This window comes from Castanea sativa, chromosome 1, assembly GCF_040712315.1.
Source record: "Castanea sativa cultivar Marrone di Chiusa Pesio chromosome 1, ASM4071231v1".
NCBI lineage: Eukaryota > Viridiplantae > Streptophyta > Magnoliopsida > Fagales > Fagaceae > Castanea > Castanea sativa.
In genome coordinates this window covers 52,387,623-52,411,045 of record NC_134013.1, presented here as the reverse complement: position 1 = coordinate 52,411,045, position 23,423 = coordinate 52,387,623, and the positions used below count along the sequence as shown (strand labels likewise).

Sequence of the window (23,423 nt, the reverse complement as noted above, 5' to 3'; positions counted from 1 at the left end):
TCTAAAATTTGAATAAAAACAACAACGACAACAACAACAACAACAATTATAATCGCTGAAGCAAAAAGCAAAAAAACTTACATTAACCCAAAACTTACAATTGTATATGCTGAAGCAAAACTGAAAAAAAACTGAACAATCGAATAGAAGTGTTTTGTGAGAAAACTTCAAGCAGAGATGTAGAAGTGTTTTGTGAGAAGGAAGGCTTGCCTTTTATTACAAAGATGTGAAATAAAAGACAAAAAAAATTCATTTGTCATGGAGACTAACTGAGTTCCAGTCTTTTTGTTACATCAATCATATTTTTTTTGCAGAAATTCTTCTTCAAGTCTTGTTTGATTCTGAGCAAAGAATCTCAGCAATGTTTTATTCAAGTACGAGTCACATTAATATATATATTTTTTCTATAACTTTCACGTGTTAGAATCTATGTACTTGAAATTGAAGAGGTAAATAAGAATCCTTCTATTTCGGCAATGTCATTGCCACAATTGATTTTCCTTTTTTTTTTTTAATAAATTTTTTCACATTTTCGGCAATAGTATTGCCACAATACTCACAATTTTTTTTTCCTTTCCCCCTATTTCGGCAATACCATTGCCACAATTTTTTTTTCTTTCCCCCCTATTTCGGCAATCCCATTGCCATAATTCTTTTTTTTTCCCCCTCTTTTCCCCTATTTCAGCAATACCATTGCCACATTTCCTTTTTTTTTTTTTTCCCTATTTTGGCACTACATGGCCACCATTTTTTTCCCTCCCCCCTATTTGGGCAATACCATTGCCACAATTCCTCTTTTTTTTTTTCCCCCTATTTCGGCAATCCCATTGCTATAATTCAATTTTTTTTTCCCTCCATTTTCGGCAATGGGATTGCCACAAACCTTTTTTATTTTTTCCTTTTGGACACTCGTGCATGGGCACTCAGTGAAGCGGGCAGGGTTGGGCAGAAGGAATTTCGGCAACACTGTTGCCGAAATTCTCAAAATTTCTCTCTCCTCAGTTTTGATTTTCTCTCTCATACTTTTCTTCGAATTTCGGCAACACTGTTGCCGAAATTCACTCTCTCTCCTCATTTTCCCAAATTACTTGAAACAGTGACTATAATCCCAAAAAACTTCACTTTTACCAATATTTACCCAAAAGACTCAGCAAAATGATATCACTTTTAAGACAATTGATAGGACATTCTATTGGAAGAGAACGAAATAACATGGAATAAAGTAAAAAAAAAAAAAAAAAACCAAAATAAAAGTTAAATAAAAAAACAGATGAAAATTAAATGACTTGATTAAATTTTGAAATCCTATTCAAAAAAGAGAAAATAATTTTGAACTTTTTACCAAAATAAAAAAATATAAAAATTTGGACTTATATAAATTGTGCATTACAGTTAATAGGCGCGCATTTCTCCTTCTCTCTCTGTCTCTCCAACTTCAGCAATTTTGGAAAAAATGCGAACCAGGAACGAGTCCAAGCGGCAGAAACAATCTTCTGGTACTTCATGTCCTTTCAACTTTTAACTATTTCCTCGTTTTGTTTTCTGGGTTCGGTTTGATTTTCCAATAAAATAGAGGAAAAAAAAGAAAAAGAAATTTACATATATTGTATGTTTAATGTTTGATTGGTTCCCAGATTGTGAAGAGAGCCCACTTCACCTGTGGAAAATTCTTGTATTATGGTCTCTTGGTTGCTGGCCATCTGGGTTCTCCTAAAATTAAGAATTTGAGATTCGTAAAGTTCCTTTTTTTTAGTTTCCTACACTTTCTAGGCAACCAAACGAGGTGCATTGCTTGTATTTAGAAGTTAATTTGCGCTTAGGAGAATGCTGTAGTTTGCCAAAGTGATTAAAACTTCTTGGTTTGATTGAGCTTGCTTTATGGTGTTATTGAGTGTGTATTTTTGAAGTTGGTACCATGTATGGTGTCTGAGAATATATGTGGGGAAGGTAGAGAAACTGCAAATTTGAATTTATAATACTGATAGTGTGAAACACAAGAAATTAAACTAATTTTTTGTTTGTTAAGGATATGGACTTTAAGGAATGGCAGCATCATACACATTGAGAGTTGTGTACACTCAAAATATTTGTTTTGCCTCTTTATACTGTCACTTTGTTACGTAATTGTTGGTGTGCTTTGGGTAGGTATGGACAATGCTAAAAAAGCTCTGCCGGAATCAGAAAACAGAAGCCGTTTAGAGTCGCATGATGACAGTGGTATATTTAACTCCTTAAATCTTCTGTTAGTTTAGGTGTAATGAATCTCAGTTAAAGGTTGAGATAGCATTCTATGTCATTAAAGTGTAATCGGTATTTTTACTTGATTTCAGGAACACTTGCTGACATATCAAGGGAGGCTGTTGGCAGACTTCTTAGACGTTCCAATAAGCGTGACTCTTCCGGGAAAGAGAAACATTATAACAACCCGAGCCAGCATGATTCAATTGGCATGGTTGGTCCTGTTAACTTTCATGTTTTGACAAGTAGTAGCATTATGATAGTATGCCATATGGAATTTTGGCCTAGTGAGTGTGTATGATGCATCTTTGTTCTAAGGAGTTTGATTTTCTGTTTGCCCAGTTTGGAGCCATTACAGAAATTGAATGTTCTTTGTGTGTAAAATTTGATATCTGTTTTATTCTTTTTGCATTACTTTATTTTAGTTTCAGACAGAGGGTGGGCGAAAAAGAGATGATAAATTAGATGTGGATTCAGGGGCCCAGTGGAATATTTCAGAGGCTGAAGGTTGTAGTAAGGATCCAACGGGAAAGAATGCCCATGAAAAGAAAGTTGATGAGGGAAATTTCCTCTCAGAAAATCAGGAGGAATTGAATGACTCGGACTGGGAAGACGGTTCAATACCCATTTCAGATTCCACATGCAATCTTCCAGTTACAATTGAATTTAGTGAGACACCAATTTCTGGTATAAGGAAACCTGTTCGTAGAGCTTCTGCCGAGGATAAGGTGAATCATGCATTTTTAAAATAACATTAGAGTACTGGGCATGGAATTTTTCTCATGAAAGCTTTCTCCTACTTAAAATATTTTCTGTCCTCCCCTCTTGTGCAGGAATTGGCAGAGCTTGTACATAAGGTTCATTTGCTTTGTATGCTTGCACGTGGCAGATTAATTGACAGAGCTTGTGATGATCCTCTTATTCAGGTTGTTTCTTGTTAATTCTAATGATCAACATCAGCATTTTTATTGTTATAGCCATCATTAAGCTTCACTGAGAAGTCTATTGTCATCTGCATAAATGGTGTTTGTCAATATAATTATGTTATTATTACAACTTGACAAGGAGCATGTTCTTGATTTCCTACACTAATTGTTGTGTATTATTATTTTGTATCAGAGGTCACTTTATATTGCATTGTTGAGAGTAGCTTTCCACTTCCCAAATTTACTGCTCTCATGGTTGAAACCAAAGCCTCTGTTTATAAGGGGTCGAGACAATAGTTTGGCTTCAAAGGTTATTTCAAATAATGCATGTTAGTTTTTTCTAGTGTCCATAATACTTTTTATTGGTTTTTCTAGTGTCTGTAAACTATAATACTTATAGAAAGAACAGGGGAACAAAAAATTATCTAGTGTCTATCATGCTGACTTCGTTTTCTTGTTAATCTATTTACTTTTTGGATTAGTACTTATTTTGTCAAGGGTTTACTATTTAGAAGCAGAAGTACTACTTCTTTGTTAAGCAGTTCTGTTTTGCTTGTAATCTTTAGGAGATCTTTTATATACACCTAGTCTACTGAAGAAATCTTCTTGTTTTTAACAAATTCTTGTTATTCTCTCTCTATCTCTCTCAAAATATTAGATTATTAGTTCTCTTCTTTTTTTCATTCAGTGGTCTTGGAAATGGAAGGAATGAGACACTTCTTGTTATTTATGAATAAATCTGATTATTGTGGCAGGCTTCTTTACTGTCTCTTCTACCTCCACACTTGCTGAACATAGCAAAGGTCGCAGAACTTACTGCAGATGCTTTGCGTCCCCTTGTTCTTTGGGTATGCTTTTGTTCAATTATTATATGTTGGGATGATTACCAAAAAAATAAACCAACTATGGTTTGGAGCAGTTTCCCCTTGCCTACCCATGGATTAAAAAGTAGCACTTCATGACACCCAGAAAAGGAAACCCATTTAAGGGTATGAAATAGCATAACGTAATGACCACCCAAATAAACATTTCATGTGTGAATCAATGAACTGCGTACCCAATAATAGAAATCAACAATTAAAATTCAAGACAGCATTTACAATTATCTTGAGAGACAAGCATGGTAGCCTTTGTGGCAATGGGATGTAGCTCAAGAACTCCATTATGGTGGAAAATAATACTTGTGGCTAACCTTGACTAATCTATTGCAGATCCATAACCGTTCCCAAAAATTTGGGACTAAGGTTTGGTTGTTATTGTTTCTCATTAATTTCTCGGCAACCAAATGGATTCACACACACACACACACACACTCAATCACTCAATTCTGAAAATTGGCAGATGCAGAGGACAGCTTATGAAAGATGCTATTGGCCATGGCTAAGCCAGGAGAGAAACGTAGAGTCTCAGGAGAGAAAGAGAGATATATAAAAGCAAATGTCACTTTTACCCCTATTTAGCATAGTGAAATGTCACTTTGCACCTCTCTTTTTTTTATGTCTGGATCATGAACCAGATTATGGAAGCATAATAAATAGAACCTCAGAAGGGTAAAGTGCTACTATTTAAACCATGGATAGGCAAGCTAAAACTGTCTGAAACCATAGGTGGGGTTATTTGTAGACGCAGTCTTGAGTTGCAGTTTTTTTTGTGACATATCACTTGTTCAATCTTATTTAATGCCTTTATATAAAACTTGCAGTTTCAAAATAGCTTCCGTGTTAAAAGCTCAACCAATGCAGAGAGGTCATTTCCTTTGGCTTTGGCCTTTGCTCTTGAAACTCATGAAGGGACTCCAGAGGAGGTAGCTTCTTAATCTCTTATGACTAAATCTTTTTGAAGAATCTATTGGCTTGTCCTATATAGACTTTTTTCCCTCTGTTAGATGTAAACTAGTATTGATGAAGACCTGGAGTTTATCAAGCCCCTTTATAGGACTAAATTAGTTACTGTTGCTAGAAAATACTATACTTTATTTTCTTATAAATTGATGTCCTTGAGCATAGTGTAATTAAATATGTCTTGATGTTTTTGAATTTAATTATAAAAAAATGTATAATATCACACATGTTAATTAACTCTGGAAAAGGGCCAATATGTGCTGACTGCTGAGGGTATATTTGTATCCAATTTGAGAGCTAGATCACATCAATTAATTTATTTGAATGCAATTATTGGTGAAGTACAGATTATTGATTTGTCATATGCAAGTTCTTGTGATTATCCAAGAAAGAGGGGAGGGGGGCAGGAGGAAAAGAAAGGGAAAAATGCCTTGACACCCCCTGAACTTTAGGGTAGTGGCCATCCCCCTAAACATTTATTTTAGCCAATTTGCTTCTTGAACTTGACAAATCTGCCAAATAAGTACTTCTGTTACACCACTGTTAGAATAACTAACGCCCTCACATGGAAAACAAAATTACCAAAATCAATTCACAGAACTTGAAAATTAACTCATTGAAATTGAATAAAAACCGATGAGAGAAGAGAGAGTGATTCCCTTCCATAGTTACCTTTGCTCGACATCCATCACCAGAGTTCTAAAACTTTTCATGTTGGTTAGCACAACACACCCAAAAAATACCTTTTTTTTCCTCCCCCTTTGCTAAAAAATTTCACAGAAAATAATTTAGCTTAGTCCTTGTACTGCAAATCTTATTCTTAGTCTACCTGGTGTAATTTGAGTATGTAAATCCACTATTCATTTAAAATTAACCACCCCTGGTTAAAATTGAAACTTTGTTTTTTATTTGATTAAACAAAAAACTTGTTTACAAGGTGGATACTCTAGCAACTCTGACCCCAACCCCAAACCCAAATCCTATCCTCCATATTCTTTAACACTTCCAAACCATATTCAATGCCCAGAAAAGTGGTGAGAAAAAAATTAAAAACAACATTAATGGAGGCACAAGCTGACAAATGGAAATTTCGCGCAGAAAACTAGACACACAGCAGGATCAAGAATGATGGTGGCAAGTTCAATTAGTGATTGGAGACTCCAAAACCTAGATCGGCAGTGGATCTATGAGATGCAGCTAGCTATATTGAGATGTCTCTCTCAAAACTGAATCTAGCCTGGTTTTTTTTTTTTTTTTTTTGAATCCTCTCCATCGGTTATTTATAAATTGGTTTTGGTAATTTTGTTTTCCAAGTGAAGGGTGTTAGTTTTAACAGAAGAGTAGCAAAAATACTGATTTAGCTGATGTGTGAAGTTTAAGGAGCAAATTGGCTAAAATAAAAGTTCAAGGGATGTGATAGCTACTAGTCTAAAGTTTAAGGGGATGTCGGGGCATTTTTCCGGAAAAGAAAAGGAGTAACAGATTCAATTTACATAACAGTGATTATATAAAAAAGTGTGCTTCAGACAGAAATTGCGTGACATAGAAATTTGGCTAAAAATATGAATATAAACTTAAGTTGTATGTGAAAAAAATCCAGTTACCAGCCAGTTCTTTGGTGTTCATGTTACTTTTCTGTCTTGATTTACCTTCATACTTAGTTGGGTAAAATGTTGAGGCGGTTTTCTTGCTTCTTCCTTAGTGAGTGTATATGCTATTGGATCCTAGACATCATTAACCATTTTAATAGTGGTTGTGAATAATTCTCACTTTTACTTTTCTTGGATGAGTCTTCTGTTTTCTCCGCCCTTAGATATTCAGAAAAGTGTTTGCATGTGATAAACTCTACCTTCCATAGAATCAGCAATTCCATTCAGGTTGGGTTGGAAATTCTGTGAATATGCATATATTGCTTAGTGCTCTAAGGAAAAGTTACAGGGTCATTGTTTTCTTGCAGATTGTTGCATTGTCTGTGGCACTATTTAGAGCTTTGAATCTTACAACCCGGTATGGCATTTGTTATAACAAAAATGATAATAATATATACTGTTATCTATTATAAATGCATTTTGTTGATAGAATTTTTTATTATATCTGCATTTGAAGTACGAATGTATCTTTTATATTTTGAACCTCTTGATGTTGGAAGCTTGAACCTGGAGGGTTTTTCTTAAACAATATGTAGACCATCAGACCTCGTTTGTGCTGATCTACCTTGAGATCTCATTTCCTGCCACTTTCTCACCAAAAAACTGATCAGTTCATCAAAACATGGGGTCCGAACATGGTATATCTTTTATTTTTTGAACCTCTTGATGTTGGAAGCTTGAACCTGGAGGGTTTTTCTCAAACAATATGTAGGCCATCAGACCTCCTTTGTGCTGATCTTCCATGAGATCTCATTTCCTGCCACTTTCTCACCAAAAAACTGATCAGTTCATCAAAACATGGGGTCCTTGTAGCATCATTTGAGAATAGCAATACTATGTTCTGATTGACTTTCAATTCTCGTTGCATTTTTGGCTTTTAAACCTAACCTGAGAGGTGACTGAAGCTACCCTAGAACCTTAAATTAATAATCCATGTTTGTTTTGATTCAAACCTGTTTTCATATGTAGCTTTTTATTTTTATTTATATTTATATGAGATAAGATGTATAGATTTTGTTGAATAGTTTTGTTATGCATTGTTGTAGTGTTGATTTGAAGAAGCTATTGTGAGAAGTTGGCTATGAAATAGTATAAACTTCAAATTTTATCATTGTCTAGAAGAGATTCATGTGAATATTTCTTAGTCCTAACACTTCTTATGTAATGAAGAAATTGTCCACTAAAGGACTGTCATGAATAAGAAGGATAATATTAAGTTTAGGTTGTCAATCTTGGTTGCTGATTGAAATATGTTTGTAAGATATAAGAGTAAGCCATAGATAGAAGTTTTCACCTTGTATTCTCATATTTTGAGAAGTATTTTGCTTTAGCTGCATTTAAGAAGCCTTTCTTTAGGGGAACTTTGTATGCGCATCTTGTGTATATGAGGTCTTTCCTCTACTTTTAATAAAGCCTTTCAGGCCCATTGAGAATGTTTCATTTATTTATTTATTGATAATTATTGAGAATGTATCATTTATGGTTGCAACTTCTTGAGATATATTCATCAGGATGGCATATGTGTTCCTCTACCTCAATCAATGCCCTGCCATAGTAGGATGATATTTTAATCACAATGTTTATGGAATTAAGGAGGTTAACAATTGGAGCTATAGCCTCCTTATTGAGATGGTCTTAGAGTTTAATTGTTATATCTATCATTTTCTTGCATGGTAGATGTAGAAGACCAGAGTCAAAGCTTTGCTCAAATGGCATCTCATTCTCTAGGTAGAGAGTCAAGTCATGGGTTTAAGACCATTAGAACTATGGTTAAATTATTAAATTTATTGTTTCCTAATAGCTTAAACTTTTGAGAGAATCACTAATTTAACAAAGACAAAATGGGAGTACGTACCTTACCAATTGAAAAGAGATGTGAAGATGTGATCATTTAAAGATTATGAATTTGACTTTTTCACCTTTGAATTCCATAGATGAACTACCAAATTAGTTGTCAACAGCCAATGTGCTTGACTCTCAGTATCACTAAATATTCCATTAAACTCCATAGGTGTCTATGCTTATGATTTTCTTGATCAAAATATGCTGGTTGATGTACCCATGGGGCTTTAAGATTTGCTTTTGCATCTACTTTGCTGCCATGGGATTATGTATAAAAAAAATACTGCAAAACTACCTACTATTTCTTCAACTTTGTTACAGCATATGTTCTTCTTTAGGACATAAACAGATCCTATGCTGTTGTAAGTCCTAGTAAAGCTCAGGATGACATTGTATCTCTTGACATGCAGTAGTCACTTTTCAATAGTGATGATTAATGATAAAGGTTCTCTGTTAGGTTGATTTCTTTTCTATTATTGTCTGGGTTTCAGATTCTGGAAAAGCGTCATGTCTCATGTTGAGTTGGATATATGAATGCATATCTTGTATTAAAATTATACATTTCTTGTCAGGTTTGTGTCCATTTTGGATGTTTCCTCCTTAAAACCAGAAGCTGATAGGTCTGAATCTTTCATTCAAGATGCAAGCAGATCGAGTAAGGGGATATTTAAAACTTCAACACTAATGGTGGCTAAACCAAAGCATGCTTTGGTCTCTCCTGTTAAATCATTTTCATGCAATGAGAGTGGCAATATCTGTGAAACTTCTCAGAGGGGTTCATGCAAAAGTATGGATAACATTGCTCAGTCCAAAGATTCACCTGTTGCTGGTGAGCTGGATGCTATAATGTCAGATTCATTACATTGTGAGGCAAGAAATGATATCTCTGACGCAAGCCTTATCAAGAAATCTCAGGGACTGAATAGGAAAGGGGATCTTGAGTTTGAGATGCAGTTGGAAATGGCTCTAACTGCAACAGCAGTTGTGACTCAGGAGAGCAAAATAGAATCAGATGTGAAAGACTTGAACTCATCGAATTTCTCTTCTCCACTGAAAAGAATGAAAAGAATTGTAAGTGAAGAATCTCCTACTTCTTCCCAGGGGATCTCTACTGCAGTTGGCTCAAGAAAAGTAGGATCTCCTTTGTATTGGGCAGAAGTATACTGCAATGGTGACAACTTGACTGGAAAGTGGGTGCATGTTGATGTTGTCAATGCAATTATTGATGGGGAGCTGAGGGTCGAAGCTATGGCTGCTGCATGCAAAACATCTTTGAGATATGTGGTTGCTTTTGCTGGGCAAGGTGCCAAAGACGTGACACGCAGGTTTTACATTCTTACAATTGTAACTCTAATGCACAGTTACTTTCTGATTCAGTTGTAGCCTTGTTACCTTTCTGGATACTATCAGCTTCCAGTGCTTTCTCGTTGCGTTATCTTTCAAACAGGCATTTGTAATGGCATCATTGCAAGACACACACACACACACACACACACACACACACAAACACACACACACATATATATTAAAATTATATAAATAAATAAAAAAGTAAAGAGGATTTTACCGAAAAAATTTCTAGTTTTTATAAATTGATAACTTCAAATTTTGGGTTCATGTAAATCTACATATTCTACCAAATGATCTCCACGTTGAAGCTTAGGGATTCTTTGATAGAATGTGGAGATATATATGTATTCATAATTTGAATTTATTCTTGCCTATTGGCTTAATTTAAAGAAATCATGTGTTTCTTTTGGGGCTAAATCCTGAAAAAAATAAAAAATCTTCTATGTATAATACCTATCAAATTGATGCAGGAGCATCTTAGCCCAAAGCAAAGAAGGCCCAGTAGTTTATTTTGCTTAGCCCATAGCTATTATAGGACAAGTCTTTTATTTCTCTATGTTATGTTCTGTTTGTTACTATGCCTTTAGTTTATTAAAGGTTCATGTGACTTTTAATGAAGTTGGATGGTTTATTCAAGCTGCTATCAAATTGGCCACGGAAATCCAAATCCTTGAAGCTGACAAATGAGAATAACTCTGCACTTACATATTTGTAGTAGTGGTGTCTTCATTAACTTCATGTACGTGTTTACTAAAGTTTTATTTGTTAGCCAATGAAGGTAATTATTATTTGTGTTGAATTTTGGAATAATAAATCTAAAATGTTAGGTATCTCTAAATAATTAATTTTAAAAACGGCTTTTTTCTGCTAACTTATATTTGAACGTGGATAAAATTTTGTTGGGCTAATCTGGGAATGATCCAAGATGCCATGGTAGAATTTAGAATCTTTAGATGGTGTTTTAGCACATAAAAAATTTACTTAAACAATGGTTTAGAAAGAATGTATGATTTTTTTAACTAATCCTGATAAAGGGTGGATGTGAATGTTTGTGTTTGTGTGTGTACTATCAAATGATAGGATTGAACTCACGAGCTATTCTAAGGTGGTTGGTAATTACCACTAAACCAAGACAGCTTTGATGTCCTAATAAGATGATGGAAGAAAGTTGCATGAGAATATTTTGTTTGTTCCCTCAAAGGTCATTTGGTCATCTTTAATTGCCAACTACAATTTTTATTATTATTTTTGCAATAAATTACAGAGGTACTTTTTTTGGCTGAAAATTACAAAGGCTCTCAATGTCGTGGTGTTCCATCTGACATCAGTAGCCAGCGTTTATTGTTGATAATTCTTGAGCTTTCTTTACATTATTAGATATTAGTGTGTCTGCTTATTTGCACCTGCATCCATTTATGCACTTGATATGCTTCACTGGCCAATGTGTGCTTTAAGCCTGAATCTTTCTATTTATATGATGACCAGCATAAAAAATAGCCTCTGCAGACATGCTCATGTAAATTGTTGCGTATTGTCTTAACTCATTTTCTGGTTTCTTTTTTTGGTGATTATTTTCCATGTATTTGTTGGTAGTGTTCTGAAAAAAATTCATGAAAATTTATGAGGAATACTGTTAGGGGGCATTTGGTTCGCTCGGTGCTACATCGAGTGTAATGTTACATTGTTGTATTCCTAGATTCATGTAATGTGATTAATGGAATCCAACATTACAGTGTTTGGTCGGTTAATTACATTGCCAATATAATGCTAGAATGCCGTTACAATTTTACAATGAATTTCCAGAATTGCCCATTTAAATAATTAGATAAATTTTTTTTAAATAAAAATTCATAAAAAATTTGAAAAAAATTTGATTTTCCTTTCCTTCACTTCTCATTAACCAAACAGCTCAAATTTACAATATATTTATATCACAATTTTTTTTTTCAGTTCTACTTTCTTGGACTTTCTCACCAACCAAACAATCAAACTCCTTCTGATCACAACCACACAGAAAATCAAGATTTTCTAGAAGAAAAACATCATGCAAACAACTCAAAATTAAAAAAAAAAAAAAAAAATTCTTCCACAATTTCTCTTTTCTTGGACTTTCTCACCAACTAAACAACATATGAAGATTTTCAAGAAGAAAAACTCCACACGAAATCAAGCCAAGAATAATCCTTCAATGGAACAAGCCTCTCTCTCCTCAAACCCTCGCTTCTTCAGATTCCACATCCTCAACCCTAGGAAAATCGGTGCGTTTGGTTCAGGGACTATTAACCCCACTGATTTCAGCTTCAAACCCCATGGAAAATCGGAGATGACAATGTCGTCTTCGTCTTCATCAATGCGGCCTCCTCCAGTGAAGTCTTCGTCTTCATCTTCATTGGCTAGAACTTGATCCAAAGAGAGAGAGACAAAAATTGATTTGAAGAGAGAGAGAGAGAGAGAGAGAGAGAGAGGGGGGGGTGGGATTGATCTGAAGAGAGAGAGAAAGAGGGGCTGGGTTTGATGAGAGAGGAAGCTAGGGTTTGAAAATATATATGGGCAATTTTGTCATTTCATTAAATTATTATCTCCCACTTATAAGTAATGTAAGATCACCTCCATTTAAGAAGGTGATGTGATTAAGGTGATATAGTATATTTTGTGATCTTACATTACCTTAATGTTAGAAAAAACTAAGTGAACCAAACACCTTAATGTCACAGTACCGTAATGTGCATCACATCAAAGGCACATTACGGCAAACCAAACGCCCCCTTAATGGTTTATCGCACTAGATGACAGGAAACTTAATGCTTGGACCTTGTAAATGCAAATAGTGATTTTACGGTTTTTTTTTTCTTTATTTATTTTTTATTCTATTTGCTTGACTATAGTTTCAAATTTCTGGTAATAATGTTAAGTACGGCTGAAATTTCTTAAAGAGGTAGCAATAATCTCATTACCTGGGTGTGGTACTAAAATGAGCATATTACAGGTATTGTATGAAGTGGTACAAGATAGTATCACATCGAGTTAATTCAATTTGGTGGGATGCAGTGTTGGCACCACTGAGAGAGTTAGAGGCAGGAGCCACTGCAGGCATGGTCCATACAGAAAAGCAACACATTGAGGCCTCGGCTGAACATGAAAAAGTAGAAGCATCCAGAAAGTTGGATAATCCAACTAGGGATGATATTTCAGGAGGTGCTAACTTGCATGGGAAGCTAGGCCTAGAAATCTCAAAAAAGAGTGGTAAATCTTCTCTGAGCAATTCTTTTGTTGCTAGCAGGAGCTCTCTTGAGGACATGGAGTTAGAAACTAGGGCATTAACTGAGCCTCTTCCAACTAACCAGCAGGTAGAGTGAACTGCTAAGTTTAGATTGACATGGTGGTAAACTTTCTAAATGGCTAGTTTTTCATGGAAAACTTTGTTTAACCATATGCAGGCCTATAAAAACCATCAAATTTATGCTATTGAAAGGTGGCTTACCAAGTATCAGATACTTCATCCAAAGGGTCCAGTTCTTGGCTTTTGTTCTGGTCATCCAGTTTATCCACGGAGTTGTGTACACACAATCAAGACAAAAGAAAGATGGCTACGGGAAGGGCTGCAAATTAAAGCGAATGAGCTTCCTGTGAAGGTTAATTCTGGGTTATAGGGTTCTACCATGTTACTATATTAGATTTTATGGTTCTTTATAAAAGTTAGTCCACATATTTATTCATTTTTCCTTTCTGGACAGGAGTTGAAACGCTCTGCAAAGCTTCAAAAAGTACAGGTTCCTGAAGATGATGAATGTGGTGGGGGTAATTATGAAGGAACTGTTAAACTTTATGGGAAGTGGCAACTGGAACCTTTGAATCTGCCTCATGCTGTAAATGGAATTGTTCCAAAGGTGATTTTTATTTATTTATTAATCCCATGGAGTTGGTTCATTTCATTAATAATGAAGCTCTCTTTCTTATTTATATGCAGTCATCAATTCCTATTGTTCTTGATTGATTTATGAAATTGTTGCTTCGTAGCTTTTATGTTGGATGGAGAGATAATTGCACATAGATGTGCTTTGACATGCCATGCAGATGGATCACTATTTCATTAAAAGAACTCAAATGTGTTTTTGCTCCAACAACTAACTTAGATTCATCAAAAAGTTTAGAAAATGATATCAAGCTTGCATCGTCATGGTCTACTTTTTGGGTTGCAAGCTGATTCTATTATACATATTACTTTTGTAAAGTTTGCATTGGAGTAAAAAAATAAAAGAAGGGGTGGGGGGGTAAGGGCTGGTGGGGTAAGGGCTGGGTTTGGGTCATCAGATATGATGTTATAAATTAATGATGTATTATGTTTGACATGATGGCAATGAATTTTAGTTTTATATGCACCCGATGGGGGAGGTAGGAGTTGGAACTTACTTTTCAGTCGTGAATTTAATGATTGGGAAATGAGGAGATTTTACTCTTTCTTTGAGCATGTTTCTGCCAGAATTCCAAGGGGGGAGGGTGATGATGTTATGATTTGGCAGTTGAATTGTAGTGGTACTTTTGATGTACACTTCTTTTATAAGTCCTTATTGAAGCCCCTTCTGTTTCCTTCCCTTGGTAGAGCATTTGGTGTGTTAAGGTACCTAAAAGGGTGTCTTTCTTTTTATGGACTGCTGCTAGGGGTGGTATTCTTACAATAGATAACCTTGTTAAGAAGAAGTTGCCTCTTGTTAATTGGTGTTGCTTATGTCGGTGTGATGAGGAAATTGTGGATCAGTTTTTACTCCACTGTAAGTTTGCTCATGCTTTGGGGAGTGAGGTTTTTCTTATATTTGGGGTTATATGGGTGATGCCGAGTATGGTTGTCTCTCTTCTTTTTGCTTGGAGGAATTGGTTGGGGAATTATTCTTCAAATGTTTGGAATATGGTACCGGCGTGTCTTATGTGGTTAATATGGAAGGAACGCAATGCTAGAACTTTTGAGGACATTAAGAGACCTATTGATCTGTTGAAGACTTCCCTAGCTAGTACTTTATTTGAGTGGTCTCGAATTTGGGGTCTCACACATTGTATTTCCTTGTCTGATTCCATTATTTCTGTTAGATTTTCCATTTGATTTGATTGTATTTTTTGCGTTGCTATGAGTTTATAATCGTAAACGCATTGCACTTTTGCTATCAATAAAACTTTTATTACCTATAAAAAAAAAACTTGTAATGTCAGAAGTATCCCATTTGGTGAATATATTACTGTCTGTTTGTAACTGTGGCTTTGTTGGCTTTTATAATAATCCTTCAGGTTGAACACTCCCTTCAGTATCTAGGGGCAAAATGAGGCAGGTGCTTACCCAAATTAGAATTAGCTTACCCATATGCTTACTGCCAGTGCCAAATCCTCTTTCATTTTTACCATGCTGCTACTCTGAATTTTGTTTTACTTCCCCCTGTTAGATACAATGTAGACACAATAGAAGACAGTTTTAGTGCTCAGTTGGGTGGTTGTCCCTTTTGACTTGGACTCTGTGCATGTTTTACTAGAATATTGTTTCATTTAATTAGTTAAAGCTTTTCTAGAGAATAATTTTATCCCATGACATGTTGGGCAATATGTTGCTGTGGCTAGGTTTTTCCAATTACATAGTAGCAAATGTGCTCAATCGGTGATATATGGTCAACAAGATTATCTGCTAGCAAATAACTAATTTTCAGAATATGTTTTGAAATATAAATAGTGTACACATCCCAGTAAGTTCAATATATTGTATAGGCAGGATTAGTTATTATTCTTGGGTTCTCGGGTGTCCGCCTTTCCTTCATTTATTGCATATGTTTCTTTTGGATTTGGTCCCTTTTTTTAGTAGGGCCATTATATAGTTGCTTTTATTCTTTCAAACTGTGGCGTAGGGTTGCCCCCTTTTATCATTTGGTGTTTGTTTTCACCTTTTGGTTGGGATCCTTCTATATGAGTCCTGCATGTCACTTCAGCTTTACGGGTCCTGGTTTTTGTATAAGGGCTGCAGGAACAATTGTTTAGGTTCATGATTGGGTTGTAAACATATTCTATAGGTGGCTATGACGAACTGACAAGACAGTATTTCTTCTTTGAGTTGCATCAAGCTAGAGTATTGTAGTTTTATTTCTTATTCTTAATTTGGAATTTTTCTGTTGATATTTTATCGTCATTGGGCAAGGAATTTGTACTCTTCCTATGTTGCAGTTTCCTATCTTAAATCTGGTTAGATAATATTTCTTTGCTGCCTATGTTTTTTGTCAAAGAATAAGTTTTAAGGCCTGAAGATTTTTGTTTGAGATTTTATGTTGGCTTGCCAAGATTCTCCACCAGTCTGCATGTGGCAAAATTATATGCATGCCAGAATGGAGAATTAGTAGCAGAATATTCTCTCACTTCCCCACTACTTTTATCTGGTTATCTAAGTTTTTAACTTTCAAAATGCTACTTGCGTATGGACCAGCTAGTTTTTTTCGGTTTGGTTCTCAAGCTCTTTAAGAAGCTTGATTATCACTTACAGCTAAGTTCTCTATTGGACACAGAATGAACGTGGTCAAGTGGAAGTTTGGTCTGAGAAGTGCCTCCCACCTGGTACTGTGCACTTGAGGTTACCGAGGGTGTTTTATGTTGCCAAGAGATTGGAGATCGATTATGCGCCTGCTATGGTTGGTTTCGAATTCCGAAATGGACACTCACATCCTGTCTTTGATGGTATTGTGGTGTGTGCTGAGTACAAGGATGCAATTTTAGAGGTAACTATATTGCACTTTTAAGATGCGTTACGGCCCATGAGAAAAGTGTGAAGTTTTTAGAATTTCTTGTATTTGTTTTTGTGATTAATATTTTTCTCCTTTCCCTTTCCCCTTCTGTAAAATTCCTGAGGCACACATGATTCTTTCATCCGGATTTGCTTACATATTTGATGGCATTCAAGTTGTTTATTAAAACCTACTGATGCTTACTTTTGTTTTTGGGTTTACCAATACAACAACAAAGCCTTATTTTTTGGGATTAGTTATGGATCCTCAACAAATTTTGGGGTATAAAAGAAAATTATTTTTGTTAAAGGATATTCATTGTTTCCTAATAGTTTAAGCTTTTGGGATAAGTAGAAGTTTATCAAGTTATCAGAGCCAACTTGTCTTGATTTTAAACCCTGCCTTCCATTTAGAAAGTTAAAAATCCCATGTGTTGGGTCCCACTTATTACGGGAGAGTTTGGGCTCTCACATGAGTGGGAGTGTTAGAATAATGATATTAAATTCAATATTTCCTAATAGTTTAGGCTTTTGAGAAATGATTTTATGAGGATAAACTCATATCTTTTAAATTGTCCAAAAATCTTTTCTTTATTATCCTTTTAGATTTCTTCCTAAATTTTCCTAACACTTTGACATCCTTCCATTTCTTCGTGAATTCCAACTAATTTTTTCCTCTTTTGTGTTTTTGGTTAACTAATTTTATTGGAGAGGCCTTTTATCTAATATTTGTTGGTTCTGTTCTCCAGGCATACTCAGAAGAAGAAGAAAGAAGAGAGGCCGAAGAGAAGAAACGAAGTGAAGCACAAGCTATTTCTAGGTGGTATCAGCTTCTTTGTTCTATCATAACTCGGCAAAGGTTGAACAACCGTTATGGTGGCAGCTTGTCATCACAAACATCCACTGGGACTAACACTCAACATATTAATAACAAATTAAATGCACCAGTTGGTGGAGGTGATGAAGGCAAGCAGTCTCATGTATGCCAGAAAGAAGACATAAATCATGCCGATTTGGATTCTCAAGCTAGCCTGCCAGAAGACCATGAGCATGTATTCTTGACAGAGAACCAGACTTTTGATGAGGATAGTTTGGTGCTGACAAAGCGATGTCATTGTGGATTTTCAGTCCAAGTGGAGGAATTGTAGCACTATAGATGTGACACTGTTCTACATTATCTTAATGCTTGAAGATGTACAAGTAGATTCCTTATTGCAGTCAATCTCATAAAGCATTGCCATAATGTTATGTGTCTAATTTCTGTCAGTTGTGCACTGAACCATGCATTGATATCTTTACACTTCCATGTATATATCTAGGGACATGAGAGAGTCTTGGTTTTCCCCTATCTTTGAGTACAAATGAGAACATAAACTTATAGGATCCTTTTTGTACAAATTTCTCCCTTTTGGATAGTGATGACTTAAACATGCATTTCTCCATTTCCACGTGGTTGAACACGTTATATTGTTTGCAAAATCTCATGCTTCTTTACATGCAGGAGGAGGTGGTTGTTGATACTTGATAGAAAATGAACAGTACAAAACTGCAATCATTGAAGATGTGGTACATTACAGCCAGGAAGGCAACTAATGACCCATATTCTTGATTATTTTCCTTGCAAAACTCAAACTGGATTCATCTTTGGTATCTGTTTGATCTTTAGCAAGAGAAGTCAATTTCAGAGAAGTGACCGGTAATTCTTCAGCTTGAGTCTACGATGTCTGTTAGTTGATGGGTGGCTTAACCTTAAATTCTACACTACATGTTGATTTATTGGTTCTCTATTTTTCTTAAACTTTGTTTAGTTATCCTTTTTCATATTTGTTATAAAATTTGTATATCGTTCATTAAGTATCACATGCTTTAAATAGCTTGGTAAGTTAAATTTTGTTCTGAAGGTTGGGATTTGAAAAGCCTTTTAACTATAGTGACATTGTCCAATCTCATCCATAGGGAGGACCTAGTTTCAAATTCCCTACCCCCACTTGTTTGTAACCAAAAAAAAAAAAATCATTGTTTCTACTTTGGTGTAACATCTGCCAGTGTAGATTTGGGTTCCTACTTCCTAGAGCATTCTAGGCGTTTGCATTTGAGATGGCTAGATGGGCTGAGATGGAGCTAATCATTAGCAATTCATAAACATGCCTGTGCAAAATTGTGGTAGCATCTACTGCACAAGCTATTTTTTTTCTATTTATTATTATATTTTTTGGCTGAAAATCAATACAAAAGTGGCTTCGAATCTGGTTGTGCACTTAAAGAGAGTAGGAGTTTGGAGTTAAAATGGGTAAAGGCATTGGAATAAAACAACAATCTTAAAGCATATTTGGAATATGTTTGTTAAAGCCGGTTTCATTTGGTTAGCATGGGTTTATGGATGAGCTTTTGGAATTTCAAATTCCTCAAGATACATCTTGGGGTTTGGAGAAAACTACTATTATAACTTGCCGTGAGTTACAGTGTTTGAATGAATTGAAACATTAAGGTGGGATTAATTTTGGTGGGGTATAATTCCTCGTTCCTGAGCACCATAGTCCAAGTTTCTTTCAGGATTTGGATCATTTGGATTGGAGGGCTTGCTGGGTGTAGAATAGTGGTTTGTCTTCAAAAGTTGTTTTGGTTTTGTTTTTTTTTTTTTCCATATGTTCTATTGTTACTATTTTGCCTTGAAGATCTTTTGAAGGTGTGAATGACTTTCCATAAGAACATGATAACTCTATAGGAGATAAATTTTGCCTTGAATATCTTTTTGAAGGTGTGCATTACTTTCCATAAGAACATGGCAACTCTATAGGAGATATTTATTGGTTTCTTACTCTACTTTTGTTTACTTCATAAATGAATATTTAAATTGTTTAATGATACATCGGTTTGTAAGTTCAATGTAGTTAAATTTTGTAGTAATTTGAGGAAGTTCGTAAGCTGAAATTTTGTGGAAAGTAAAGTCTAATGCAGAAGTGTCAAAACAAAAGCACTTTGCACTCCGAAATTATTACTTTAGGAATGCCAAAAGCAATTTGTAGTAAATGGTTTTCACATCCCTCTCAAAAACTTTGAAGTACGTGTATTTCAGTGGGCGATCTTTGAAGCTCAAAAATTTCAATGGGCGACTTACCTAGAGGTTATACAGTATATGACAAATATTAGAAAACATGACTGGTCGGGTACTTTTGGCTCCAATAATGTATTTAAAAACTTAATGCACTTAGGTAGCCCTAAATTCTGCGAAGATCCTTATAGTTGAATCGGCACATTTTCATACGCAAAGTATTTGGGAGTTTAGGAAGAAAATATTTGAGATGCGGGATTAGTAGTACATTGTAACTATCTCAAAAAAAAAAAAAAAAAAAAAAGATTCCTAAGTTCTTGTTCACCTTTTAAGATATAAATTACGAGAAAGATTTCATAATTCAAATTATGGCTTTCAAACAGGTCATGAATTGCCTATCAAATTGAAATTAATAGAATAACAAAAGTTATATATGCAGGAAAAAACAAAGTTCGATGCAGTTTTGTAGTATTTATACTACACACTTGTGCAATTAAGAGCAATAATTAATATGTACTTTCTAATGGATTAAGATCCTCTTGAATTTTTTAGATAATTTCAATATAGAATTCTTAAATCTTATCCATCTATCTTGAAATGAATGAATTGGATTTATCACATCATCAATACTTTACATAAACACTAAAATTATAACAATCAACAATTTTTAAAATGTTAAATATTAGAATTGATATATCATGTTGAATATGTTATAATAGATGCGAAAACAATAGTATAAAGTATGAGAACACAAGAACACGAAAGTTACTTAGTTTAGTCTAACGGCCTACGTTCATAAAGGAAATTGGTTACATCTTTAATGTATGAGAGTGTAGTACAAATCCTGTATTATAATAAACCATAACATGAAAATATATAGTACACTAAACCTTAGACTAACTATACATTAACTACGGCTAATAGACTTTTAGTACAAGTATGAGACTTGACTTGCACATGTAGAAAGATTGGGCTTGAGCCTATTTTATTGGGATAATATATCTCTAACATAAAATATTGATGACATGATAAAATCTAATCCACTCATTTAGAAATAACATGATAAAATCTAATCTACTCATTAAAAAAAATGAATAAATAGGATTTTGAGAATTTTTTAGTAAAATTATCCTAAAAACTATTGAAAATCTTAATCCCTTGGTATAGTAGGTTATTATCCTTGATACAAACGCCATAACAAATTTTTACAAATATTATAAGTAATAACTATAAAAATTTTGAATAATGGATTTCAACTTTGGTTTTTTCTTTTAAAAAGCAAATATTAATAGGACAGAATTTGAATTCTTGATCATTTAATTTGGCTACCAATCGTAATGTTTGACTATCATTAGAAAGATAATGAATCCCCTAATTTTGACAATCACAATCTATCTACTTAAAAAAGTTAAAGACAATCTATCTATCATCCTTCATCTGTCATCCATCCAATGAAAGATGATGTCATTGTTTATTAAAACAAACTTACAAATCTAATATGATCATATTTTTGGATAGATGCATAACATAATTGCACCTAGGCATGATATTGTCAATGTCTTTTTTTTTTTCTTTGGGGGAGGGGGGGGGGGGGTGTTGAATTTTTAGCAATTATTGAAAAAGCTCTATATAAAAAAATAAAAATCAAGTGCTCAACTTAGATTGCTCAATTTAGGGGGGGGGGGGGGGGAATTGTTATCCTATTTATATACTTAATTTTTATTTTTTAACCTAATTTTTGTTATTGTGATACAATAAATGTTATGAATAATTATTATTTTTTCAAAAGAAATACAAATAGAACCTTTTTTTTTGTTTTGAAAAAGGCATAATTAGATTTTTAAAACGTGATATTGTTAATAGCTATATTTAGAGTTAATGATAAGCCTTGCAATAATAAGAAGGAATTGGATTGGTTTGAAATGGGTTAAAGGTAATTTAAATATATTGGAAATAGTATCAAAATGGATTAGTTAAAGGAACACTTTGACATAAAATTAGAATAGAGTTTAAAACTTGATTTCACACACTTAAACACAATTAAAATGGATTAACTTCTTCTCAAAAAAGAAAAAAAAAAGAAAAGAAAAGAAAAAGGATTAACTTAATACTTTGTTTACCTTCCACTTTAATTATTCATTATAGATTATCTCTATGACCATCTAGATTTAGATCGCTTCTATCTACTTCTCGTTAAAACCTACAAGAGGTGTAACTAGAGAGAGTTGTAGATTGGTCATTTGTATGTGAAATCACGTTTATCTCGTGTAATTTTATAATAGGTTTTTGAAGAAGTAGATAAAAACAATGTATGAAACAATTAATATCACACATAATGTAACTAGAAAACTTGAAAACTCCAAGCCTCTATAAAATTGAGTTAACCTACAAGGGCAAATAGATACATTTCACTCTAATTGATAGCTCAAAATAGGTGGGGCTAGATTTTAGTTAATTTTTCAAATAATTGAATCTCTTTTTGCCTCAATACCAAGCTTTGAACCATAGGGGTCACAACTCACAAGAAGCTATACTAACAACCCAAAAGAGAGATGATCATCTAATAATGGGTAATTATAAACACTTCACATTATGGATAATATAAGAATGAAAATAATAGTACAAAGTAGGGCTATCCAGCGATTCAATGACCCGTCCAAACCGACTGGGTTCGACTGACCTGAAGCCCAATAGGTGGACCCAAAACCCATGGTCGGTTGGATTTGGGTCTACCTCTAACAAAAACTGAATTATTGGTTCGGGTAACAGGTTAAGGTATTAAAAGCCCGTATTACCCAACCTGACCGATAGTTTCAAATTTTAAAAAAGATATCTATTATTTTTTTGGGTCTGTGAAGTGATAAGACAACCCATATAACCTCTGCCATCTACTCTATAGTCTGAGTTCTGAATAAATTAAACTTACACGCTAACTAAGAGTACACGCAAATGCAAAATCAAATCAAAACAGAGTTTCAAACTTTTCAATCTTCCACTCCACTCTCATCATAGTCTCAAGTCACAAGACTCTCAACTCTCAAGCCTCAACGCTCCACTCCCACGGGCCATTGCTTTTAGTTTCACATTCCCCTTTCTTTCTCTCTCTCTCTAATCCCTAACCCTAGCTGCTTCTTATTGCCACCGTTGTTAAGTCACCATCCTCAATGACCCGCCGTTGTTTAGTTCAAGTAGTCTCTCTCGCCCAAACCCCTCTCCCTTAAAGCTTTCTTTGATCTGCCATTTGAAGCTTTGATCTTGTGCATCTGATGGTAAGTTAGTATTTTTTTAAAAAAATTTCTTATTGACCTTGTGATGGATGTGGTGATGGTGGGAGATGGAGTGGTGGTGGTGTCAATTTAGTGTTCTTTCTTTTCGTCTCATAAAACTAGCATTTGTGGACTTATTTGTGCTATTTGATTTCTGTAGGTTTGGATTGTGGTTTGTGTTTTGGGTTTTGATTTCTCTGTGTTCTTTGGGTTGATTTCTCATAGGTTTAGGTTTTGATTTCTCTGTTCTTTGGGTTGATTCCTCATGGGTATGGGTTAGTTTTGGTTTCTCTGTTCTTTGGTTGATTTCTTATATGTCTGGGTTGGTTTTGATTTTTTTGTTCTTTGGTTGATTTCTCATAGGTCTGGGTTTTTATTTTTCAGTTCTTTGAGTCTGGGTTTGAATTTTTGTTCTCTTTGTTGTTGTACTTCAGACCCGAATTACCCAACAATTCTAACTTGCTCAACCGACGACTCGAGCCACTAGGTCCAACCTAAAATTCGGTCGGTCTCG

General features: G+C 34.6%; 1 protein-coding gene across 2 annotated transcripts; it reads left to right on the top strand.

Annotated features, from left to right (window-relative positions):
- The first annotated feature begins 1,406 nt into the window (after nt 1-1,406).
- On the top strand, nt 1,407-18,033 carry LOC142622832 (DNA repair protein RAD4). Of its 2 annotated transcripts, XM_075796386.1 has the most exons (15): nt 1,407-1,496; nt 2,146-2,217; nt 2,331-2,452; nt 2,664-2,966; nt 3,072-3,164; nt 3,358-3,474; nt 3,920-4,012; nt 4,867-4,968; nt 6,963-7,012; nt 9,069-9,821; nt 12,833-13,193; nt 13,284-13,478; nt 13,581-13,733; nt 16,377-16,586; nt 17,341-18,033. In XM_075796386.1, exons 1-15 carry the CDS (start codon nt 1,454-1,456, stop codon nt 17,737-17,739), a joined length of 3,066 nt encoding a protein of 1,021 aa, XP_075652501.1. In that variant the 5' UTR covers nt 1,407-1,453; the 3' UTR covers nt 17,740-18,033. The 2 variants fall into 2 exon arrangements, with proteins under 2 accessions (XP_075652501.1, XP_075652502.1); XM_075796387.1 differs by lacking the exon at nt 3,358-3,474.
- The last annotated feature ends 5,390 nt before the right edge of the window (nt 18,034-23,423 follow it).